This window comes from Sinocyclocheilus anshuiensis, unplaced genomic scaffold, assembly GCF_001515605.1.
Source record: "Sinocyclocheilus anshuiensis isolate Anshui unplaced genomic scaffold, SAMN03320099.WGS_v1.1 scaffold579, whole genome shotgun sequence".
Classification (NCBI taxonomy): Eukaryota; Metazoa; Chordata; class Actinopteri; order Cypriniformes; family Cyprinidae; genus Sinocyclocheilus; species Sinocyclocheilus anshuiensis.
Genome location: NW_015551075.1, coordinates 230,519 through 241,772, shown reverse-complemented (window position 1 = coordinate 241,772; position 11,254 = coordinate 230,519). Strand labels below are relative to the sequence as shown.

General features: G+C 37.2%; 1 protein-coding gene across 1 annotated transcript in view; it reads right to left on the bottom strand.

The window, feature by feature from the left end:
* pcsk6 (proprotein convertase subtilisin/kexin type 6) overlaps positions 1–11,254 on the bottom strand; it is a 101,519-nt gene that overhangs the window by 72,647 nt on the left and 17,618 nt on the right. The window contains exon 2 of the mRNA XM_016452194.1: positions 5,560–5,664. Coding sequence (XP_016307680.1) covers positions 5,560–5,664 — 105 coding nt within the window. The remainder of the gene's footprint in view (positions 1–5,559; positions 5,665–11,254) is intronic.

Genomic DNA, 11,254 nt, shown 5'->3' with positions numbered 1-11,254 from the left:
GGCTATTGCTACAAATATACCCCAGCGACTTAAGACTGGTTTTGTGCTCCAGGGTCACAAATAAGTAGTCTCTCAATAAATATGAGATCATGAAAACGGCATGTATTAGACTTATACACAAATGAAACCATCAAAATTAGTTGTTTAAGCTGTTTAAAATGGATTTATATCAAGTATGTCACACACCAATTCAACAGCTCATGTACGGAGTAACAAGAAAATAAACTATGCATTTCACTTGATTTGTAGTATGAACTGTTGTGTACACTTACGTATTATAAAATAAACGCAGCCTAATTTTCATTTTTGGGTGAACTAACCCTTTAACAGTCCCATCAAAATTGAAGTCAAAAATATCAATGGTAACGTAGTTATTTCAAACCTAATTAAAGTATGGAAACAAATCAAGGTACATTTGAAAATTCCAGATTTATATCTAGGATAGCCGATAAAATGCAAAAAAAAAAAAAACACCTGTAAATGCACATTCTGCATTAATGAATCAAGTCGCACCATTTATAGAATGATCTTAGGTCTCATGAACTATATTACTTGACCTTCCCAATTTTAAATATTATTATTGGGCAGCTAACTTAAATACTTTAGCGTGGTGGAGGAAGGTTGGTTTAGTGGAGTTAGGTGACATGCCAGAATGGTTAGCAATTGAAGAAGCTTCTTGTTATAAGACTTCATTAACAGCTCTGCTTAACAGTCTCGTCAAAATTGAAGTCAAAAATTTCAATGGTAACATAGTTATTTCAAACCTAATTAAAGTATGGAAACAAATCAAGGTATATTTGAAAATTCCAGATTTATATTTGGATACCCCAATCTGTAATAATCATGCTTTTCCTCCGGGGTTACATGATAAGATCTTTTCTCAATGGAAACATATGGGTATAGTAACAATACAAGATCTTTATAGGGAAGGTACATTGAGTTCTTTTGAACAACTAAAACAATACTATGCTCTTGTTCCTGCTCATTTTTTCCGTTATTTGCAAGTCAGAGACTTCGCTAGGAAGCACAGTTCAGACTTTAAAGCTTTGAATTTAAATCCAACTTTAGAGAGTATTGTTAATGTACACCCTGGTGCGAGTGGTACTGTGTCAAATTTGTACAAATTTAGCCATACTTCAAATCATTAATAACAGTTTAAGGTAATTCATAGGCTTCATTATTCTAAATTAAAACTTCATAAAATGTATCCCACGATTTCCCCACTCTGTAATAAGTGTAAAACGTTAGAAGGCACCCAGTTTCATTCTTTACGGTCATGTAGTAAAATTCAGCCATTTTGGAAATGTGTATTTAAATTTCTTTCTGAAGTGTATTCTGTCGACTTGGAGCCTGAGCCTTGTATTGGACTTCTAGGTGCAGAAAATGCCTTTTGTAGTAAATATCAAACACAGGCCATTTCGCTCTGCATGTTACTTGCAAAAAAACTGATCTTACAGATGTGGAAAGCAGATTCTGGCCCTACTTTTGAGATGTGGGCAAGGGAACTGGGAAATATGTTACATTTGGAAGAACTGAGATATATATTAAAAGATAAATTATCCATTTTCATCAAGATCTGGAAACCAATAAGACTGTTCTTACAGGCAGACTGAATATATTGGATTACATCTCTTTTAATCAAACTGTCTGAATATACACTATTTGGATGGCAACTATTTGTTGCCGTTCATCAGGATAAAAGATTGTATATTAACACTATGTTGCTCATGTACAGCATTCCTGATTGTAAAGCACTTGAAGTAACCTTCTACACCTTTTTTTTTTGGCGGGGGGGGGTTCTAATATAAAGCTTTAATGTTCTTGGCTCCAAAGTCATGTATTGTACAGTGTTACAGCTAAGGGTGCTTGATGTCGTATTTTTCCTGTATAGTAGCTATTTTGTGACATTGTGTGTGTTGTTTCAAGAAAATTAATATAAAGAGATAAAAAAAACTTCAATAATCAGTAAAAAAATAAAACTATATTACTTGACTAAAGAATTGTTTTTTATTATTTTTTATACAGTAAATATACACTACCGTTTAAAAGTTTGGGGTCAGTAAGTTTTAAAAATGATTTTGAAGTCTCTTTTGCTCACCAAGGCTGTATTTATTTGATCAAAAATTATGAAAATTATTACAATTAAAAATAACTGTTTTCTATTTGAATATATTTCAAAATGTAATTTATTCCTGTGATGCAAAGCTGAATTTTCAGCATCATTACTTCAGTCTTCAGTGTCACATGATCCTTCAGAAATCTTTCTGATATGCTGATTTATCAATGTTAAAAAACAGTTGGGCTGCTTTTTTTTTTTTTTTTGGAAACAGTGATACATTTTCTTCAGGATGTTTTGATGAATAGAAAGTTCAAAAGAATATTTATTTGAAAAAAAAAAAAAACTTTTGTAACATTATACATTTTATGCATCCTTGTTGAATAAAAGCATTGATTTCTTAAAAAAAAAAAAATCATACTGACTTTTGAACGGTAGTGTAATTACTTATTGAACACTGGTGTCTTTTTATTTCAACGCAACAAAAGCAGGTTGAACACTGCATGTCAGATATGAAAGATAAGAAGTGTCCTTTTGTAAGGACACCAACACATCTATTGGAAGAGTATTTTTTTACATTCTTTTCAGGCTTGACAGCTCTTTGCTTGCGGTTACAAAACATTTCGCGCCGCCTCGCATGGCCTCTGCCTGTGGCCTGACACTGATGAAATGGGTTATTGGGCATTTGCCATGCCGCACCATTTGTACACATGGCCCAGAGCAGGATATGATCAGAGGCCCTCCGTCAGATGCCCTCCAATAGACCTGGACTGTTTTATTACTCCCGAGATGCCGGCTGTCGGGAAGAGATAATCTTAGCAGGAGAGGGCCGCTTTCCAAACCCTGGAAACAGCTTGACTTTGAATGCCTGGCTGCTCTGTCAAATGAAGTCTTGGACAAACACGGCTGCTCGTCATATTGATGCGTTCAGGACCGATGTGATTTAACGTGCAAGATAGAGAGGCTGAACAGCCATGTGAAAAGTAGGGAGGGCACAATTGTAACAGAACTTAACAGCTTGGCTCATGGATATTCATTGGGCAGTCTTAATTAATATTCAACAGCAGTCTTGGTTCTCCTACCTGATTTGCTGAAAGGCATGCAATGGTAAATAGCCACTAAATGTAGTAGGATTGTAAAATAGTTTACATTTATTAAAATAGTTTGTATATGTGTCTAACTATTTTGCCCTTAGTAAAGTCTAAAAAAAATACCTATAAATTGTCCTCCATATAATGGTTGCTACAGCTCCTAGGAAATGTTATTATAGTTTAGAAGGTTTTACTAGTTTAGTTTCAGTTTAGTTTTTAGTTCATTTCGATGATGCATAATCCAGTCCATCAAGTTGGGAATGCAACACAAATTCAACCAATTAAATTTATATTTATGCTTTTAGCAGACGCTTTTATCCAAAGCGACTTACAAAAGAGGAATAAAGCAAGTACTCAAACAGTAATATTTATAATACAAAATGGCAGATTTATTAGACAACTAGATTATGATTGCAGCATTATCTTGCATTTTTGTGTTAAAAAAATGTACTTGAGGAGGGGGGGGTCTGATTAATAGGTGTTCAGCTGCACATTTTTAATATTTTGAATGAATGCAGTTGAAGACAGTATTAATAAAAAAATTAAAAATCCAAAAAACAATATTACAACAATAGAAAATAATATAACTGGTATGTTGTCAAAGCATGAAAGAATAATATAAAATCTTTAAAATACAAATGTAATCAGTGACAGCATGCAAGCATCTGTGTGTCTAAAACAATTCTGTATTTTCAGTGAAACAAAATTATGAATATTTCTATACTGGTGTCACCATTGCCTTATGCAAATCCACATTAAAAAATCCAGCAAATATCTACATTTTTTCAAAAGTTGCAGCCAATTTAAATAATTTTGGGCCTGCAAAATTCTGGTGGGACTGAAAAAGTTATATACATATAAAGGTTTTTTTTTTTGTAATTACTTTCCATAAAGATTCAGATATAGTTTTACGGTGGTGAATTTCGGTCATTGTACATGGTGGTGGGAGGGGGGTCCATCTGTGCTATTGCTTAATTATGCAAAGTCACACTGTACAGCGTTGAAAAAAATCAGACTGCAAGATACCATTAAAAATTATAGGTAACATAAAAAATTATGCCATAACTCAACCCCAAAATTACAAATGAGGCCTCTTAGATAATAGGTGAACTGAATTTGTGAAATGTTTACATGACTACTTGAGTACTAATCCACATCTTTAGTTTTAGTCGGTTTCATTCCTTATGACACATTGTGCCTTCTGTCCGTGATGACGCATCAGAAACTGCACCATACTGAAAATAATACCACTAAAGTCAAAGTTAAAGTTTCATTTTTTCAGATTCACTACAACACAGCATACTGCAGGACATGCGGACAATGAAACATGCTATGAATGCACCACTGCTGCCACATTCAGCTGTAAATTTTAACTACCATCCCTCCAGCATCAGCGGGTGTTTATGATTCAGCAGCACAGACTCAGATCGTGTGTCAGATGGCCTGCACAGTGCCAAGTTTATGCATACAATTTTTGAAATATATTCAGTTTTGTTTGAGGCCATTTAGATCAACTAAATGAGACTTTTCATGAAGACAGCAGCTGCAAACTACCATTTTAAGTTTTGTTTTAGTTACAATACCGTACAGTATTATTACAAAGTTTGGGTCAGTAAGATTTTTAAAATGTTTTTAAAAGAAGTCTCTTATGCTCACCAAAGCTGCATTTATTTGATGTAGATGAGTTTGTTTCTACATGGGAACAGATTTGGAGAAATGTAATATTCCATCACTTGCTCACCAATGGATGCTCTGCAGTGAATGGGTGCCGTCAGAATGAGTCCAAACAGCTGATAAAAACATCACAATAGAGAAAAGCTGCATGTGTGTAAAAATTCAAATTCATCATCAAAATATTAGTCCACAATTCATAATAATGCTTTCTCCAGTGAAAAGGTCCTTCTCCTGTTGTCCTCTCACATCAAAATCATATTTGCTTAGAACTGTTTTGGACTATTTTCACTTGTAAACGGTGCTTGATCTGTGCATATTTCACTCCTGATTCAGATGAGATAACTTTTTCAACTGGAAGACTGAATGATGGATTTGTTTCTTACAAACACACAGCTTTTCCCTTCAAACAGGGCCTTTACAAACATGCAGCTTTTCACTTCTCAAGACATTAACTGCTGGACTGGAGTGGTGTGGATTACTTATGGATTATTGAGATGTTTTTATCAGCTGTTTGGACTCTCATTCTGACGGCACCCATTCACTGCAGAGGATCCATTGGTGAGCAAGTGATGCAATGCTACATTTCTCCAAATCTGCTCCCATGAAGAAACAAACTCATCTATATCTTGGATGGCCTGAGGGTGAGTACATTTTGAGCAAATTTTCATTTTTGGGTGCTCTGTTGCTTTAACTTGTTTGTTTGGTGATGGTAATGTGGCCACAGGAGGGAAGGCTTACCTTCGGGTCCATGTGAATGAAGCTGTGAGCGCCTCTGGTGGCAAAGGTGGATCTGCGGACCACCCTGCTGTGATGGAAATGGTAATGGTGCTCCAGTCCTCCGATCTACAGAACAAACAACCATGAAAAACAGCAAGGGAAATCACAGTCGCACATTTGAGAAAGGCATGAAATAAACTTTTATCAGACAGCTTTGGTGGACAGAAATTGCATCTTGGCAGGGACTCGCCAACCCAAAAAGAACCAATATCAACACAGACTCCAGTATAAAACCTTCATGCACGTGGATTGCTATTCAAACCTCATAAAACGCCAAAGTGAATCTCGGTAGAATGGACATATGGCACACAGTGGGTGGTACCATGGAAGGTGAAATCTAGCTGGCACAACTGCCCTCAAGATCTGACTGTGATTCACAGCACATCTATCACACACCGCTACTTCTGAGACAAATAGTTACAGGTATAGTTCAGTATTTACTCACTCTCATGTTGTTCCAAACCTACATGCTGTTATCTTGTCAATGAAAGTCTTTTTATTTTGATGGCTTTGCACGAGGAACAGACACAAATGTAATTACTTAAATGTCATAATTACAACTAAATGGCGCAAAAATAGCAGATTATTTTACAGCAGCAGCAAATGCAATTGTAGAGCCAAAGCTGCTTGACGACAAGCCTCCAAGTTTAGCCAAAAAAAAAAAAGCGTAACGCTGCATTACACAGGAAGGGAGACCAGAGGCTGTTTTGCTTTCTTTCTTTTTTTTTTTTAATGGATTTCAGTGGAGGAGCTTCAATACGCTGAATAAACAGCTTTTGTGGGGCGGGGGGGACAGCTTATTATTTAATGAATCTTTAACACATTTGCCATCAAGCATTCATATTGGATTGCTTTGGATTTGATTGTTTACACTGAACAAAATGCTATTTTATAAGATAAGTCACAGACAATTTGCAACAGGTAGGATTCAGTTTATGGCTCTTCTCATTCATTTCAATGCTATCCACAAACAGTGATTGACTGTCGCACAACTCTGACAGAAATTCAGTGACATTAAGGCCGTGATCTGATGGATTATCAAGGCACACGCGATCCAAGTTGACCGTTATGCTTTCTCTAATGGTAGATTCACGGACCCTGGTATCTGCAATAATAAGACCATCTCTGGTAAAGTTATCGACTGAAATTACGACAGTGATATATTTACAACAGTGAATTCCCAGGGGTTAAAGCAAAAAAAAAATCCTGAGCCTGAACTTTTTTCTGGGGATTGGGGGTTGCGGGGGCGGACACATACACAGGGTTATTTGGCAAACAAAAATTGAAAATGATTTTCCTTGAAACTAACTAGTAACGTATCTGCCATTGCCATTAGCACTTGACAGGCTCAGACTACAGATTATGGTGGGATATTTGAAACAGCAATAACAAGAAAGGTTACTCACTACAATCAAGTTTTGCTCGTTAGCTTTGTCCTTGACGGTACAAGATGACCTACAATCTAAAACATGAAATTTCAAAAATTGTTTTGTTCAAAAGAAATAATGGTAAATTAAATACTAGGAAATGAATATAAAATAGGAAATATACAAAGACAGTTTACTACAGAAAACTACTGTTCAGTTCAATTAACAAAAAAAACAAAAATATCATCTTGTTGTGATGTTGGGTGCCAGAATCGACGTAATACAGCCTCAAATTAGAAATTTGATCGCATATCTGCTGCCACTGCCAGACAAAAAAACGACGACAGCTGTGGTTAAACGTGATAAAACGAGCAGACTGGACAGAAACGAACGTCAAAAATGCTCGCGTTTGCAGTGCACACTTCTTATCAGAAAAGGTTCAATAAAGTATAGTCTTTTGTTGTTATGGGCGCGTCTACAGATTGTAATACAAATAGAACTAAGTGGAAAAACAGGCTTTAATATGACTATATTTATATATAAACTAATGATGAGGCAATAATAATTGGCCAATCAAAACCAATTACATGGTTTTATTGAACAACACTGTTAAATACACAATGTAATATACCTATATTATAACAAATACCTGCAGAGGGCGCCAACGGCCTGGTGATGTTTCATGTCATTCAACGATGTTTAAATCCATTTAATTTTAATATTTGGCCACATGCAAAGTCTGAAACTTTTATTTTTGAAATCGCGATGTTCAATACATCGCATATTTAGAAACATGTTGATGTATTCTAATAAATCGCATATTTAGAAATATGTTGATGTATTCTCCTGTGTTGGCATAGGTTTAAATGATTTACGGTACAAATCAAGTGAGTTTTCCCAGATGAACGTTAATTAAGCAACCCAAACTCACCGCATATGCGGAGGAAGAGTTTAGCCCCTTTCACACATACAGTCTTTACTGGTAAATTACCAGATCGTGTGTGAACAGGACCTTTTCAAAAATCCCGGTAAATTCGCTCTGGCAATCATATCGTTCTTATGGAGATGACGCTAAGAGCTTGTAACACTCCAAAGAGAAAGGAAAAACTGAAATCGAATCATATGACCCCTTTAATAGCTTTTCTATGTAAATATGACGCTAGATGGAAATCTTTGACCATTGCGCCTCGCAGCTTTTTCAATGTGTCACGCTCAAGACCTAGGCTTATTTTCCATTCATCAGCTAATGCACGTCTCGTGTTTATAAGAGCAAAAACTTCTGATTGGCTAGTAATGTTAGTTTGGTTGAGAGTGAAAGATGTGTTCCTCTCATACATTGGTAGGCGAACTCATGAACTCGAACGTGATATCATCAAGTGTTTTTAAATGTAGGACAACTTTTTTTCCCTGCAGCCAAACACCGCACGCCGGAGATCCGGCACGGTGCCAGAGAACTTTTAAGCCCTGAATTCCTCTCACTTAACTGTAGGGGGCTCCAAAGTCACAATACTACATATAGTTGCTTTAATGGTGTTATTTAACAGCTAATGTCATTATGAGCTGTCACTGTATGGAAAAGAGCTGTGTAAGCTCTTGTTTTCCTTATGTTTGTCTATGAAGAAAGTCATACAGGTTTGGTACAACAAAAGGCAATTAAATAATAATTAGAGTAAATAATAATAATAATAATAATACATGAGTTAATCTTTCAGGATGGCAATCCGTAAATGAACTCCACGTTTCTTTGCTCACTCACATTGATTCTACTTGCTGTCAGGACACACTGAGCAGAACTGAGGTTCATGCATTAGGTGACAAAGTGGACTTAAACTAACCTTGAGAGACAACTTTGCTTATAACAAAGAAATAAACTAGATCTGCCACTGTGATGGGACACTGAGCAACCAATCCTCTTAAACCAAAGCTTGACAGACTTTAGAGGCGCCAGACGCAACGCAAGTGTTTTATGCTAGTTTCAGCCTGACGCAGTAATCATTTTCACGTCCTGCGCCACATTGTTTAAATAGCAAATGCATTTGCGTCCGTGGGCGTGCTGGTCTAAAAACGAGGTGTGTTCAGGCGCATTGTTGGCACTTTGCTATTTTGAGGCAACTAAAATAGACTGCGCCATTGACCAATTAAAACCTGGTCTAAAGTCAATGGCGCAGTAGTTTTTTGTTATTTAAAGAGTGTGTTAGTACAGGCGGGTCCACAGCCCGCGTACACTCTGCTTATTACACACATAGGGACGCACAGCAACACACAAGCATGCCAAATATAAAAAATTAAAGGATTGCAATGTAAAAGATTATTATTGTGTAGGCTACATAAATATAAAAATTGCTTCATGTCATAATGGATAGTCATTGCATGTATCAGAATTAGGCTACCTATTTGCTCGCGCACGAGCAGATCCGTTTCATCTCTGGAGACACGTTGTGTCTTTGCGCTTGCAAATTCCACCGTGTAAATAGCAAATCCGCCATGGCGTGAGCGCAACTGGCTCTTAAAGGGAATGGGAGATGATTGGTTTATTGCATGTAATGTCCCAAACACACCCATTACTCATTAAGAGAATAGGGACAAGATGAAGCCCGTGCATCACGTTTAGGTACGTTCATAATCCTGTGAAACTTTTTTGGATGTTGACGTTAATAACGTGTTTTAATGTTGGTATAGTGGTACACTTGTATAGTGTTTTTTTAATGTCGGTAATAATATCACCGCCGCATCTGCCTTAATATTCTCTCAAGAGTTTCCATGTTCCCTTACGAAAATTAACCATAATTTTATTACGAATTAAAAAAAAAAAACATGGTTCTTTTAGCAATGGTAACCACAAATTAACCATGGTTTTGATACTTCAAATCGCTTCAAATAATAATTTACGAAGTATTCAGATAATATTTTTGTGGTAATAAAAACAGACCTAAGCGAACAACAACCTTTAAAATAATGATTGGTTAATTCATAGTAATCATATGGTTTCATTGAACAACACTGTTAAAATACATTAAGAAATGTACATCTAAACAATAAACGTATGTACAATATGTATTATTAAAATGCCTACAGAGGGCGCCAGCGGCCCAGTGATTGCATATTTAGAACTATATTGATGCAATATTTTGTGTTGGCGTTACAATATTTGTTATGTTTTCAACGGCGCACCTTTCGTCCACAGATGAACGTTATAATTAACCCAAACTCTTAGCATATGCAGAGATGAGTTTGTTGACTGAGTTGTGGAGATGTGCTCCACGTAACAGTGAAACACAATGCACGTTATTGGAAACAAACAGATAACGGTACAATTCAGAATAAAATAATGCAAGCTTTGTAAAATGTTCAGCCACAAACTATACTGATATTGTGAGACACATTTTCACCTCGACAAGAAATGATGTGCTTAATTAAAATATTAATTAAGAAAACTGATTGGCTACTGCAGGGATACTCTGAACTGTGTCAGATAAGGGAGACATAAAAAATGTGCAGAGCCGGTGTCCTGATATTTTATCCTACCCGTCAGATTGTCCTACCAGGGTTTACTGTGCATGCGCACATCAATATTGCGTCCTTTTTCTCACGCTGAACAACAATTTTTAATGTATCTGCATTACTGTTGTAACAGTTCGGCCAGGCTCCACCACCACCCAATCACAACGATCCCTCTCACCTGAGTTCTGAGCACCTGCACCTGTCACTAATCTAGCACCTCATTAACCAGCCTGCAACACACCTCACACCTCAGACACCCTCATTGTCCCGTACACACGTAGAGGACTCTCTGACTTTACTACTTTTGAATACTGAATACTTCCTGCATTACTTACCTCCTGTGTTCCTCCTAGTGTTTCCTCGTCTCCAAGTGTCTCCTGTTCCTCCTAGTTGCCGGATCGCTGAGGTGTGTGTTCCTCCTGTGTGCATTCCAGCTCCTGTAAAGCCAAAGAATCGGATTACTCCACTCGTGTCATCGCCTGGATCCTACACCCGAACTCTCTGTGACCAGAAATAAACTATATTATTATACTAACCTGTTGCGTCAGACCTCTTCCGTTACAGAAGACCGGACCAACACCAACAGCACAGATGAGTCACCCCGATCCATTTCAGGAGCTCGTAGACTCACTACGACGCGTCCTTCGGAATCCACCAGCACCGCCGCCATCACCACCCATCACCTCCTCCCTTCCAACCAGCACTTCTTCGCCCACCATCATCGCTAGTCCCATGGCCCGACCGGCGCCCTACTCTGGTTCGGCAGAGGAGTGCAATGGATTCCTTCT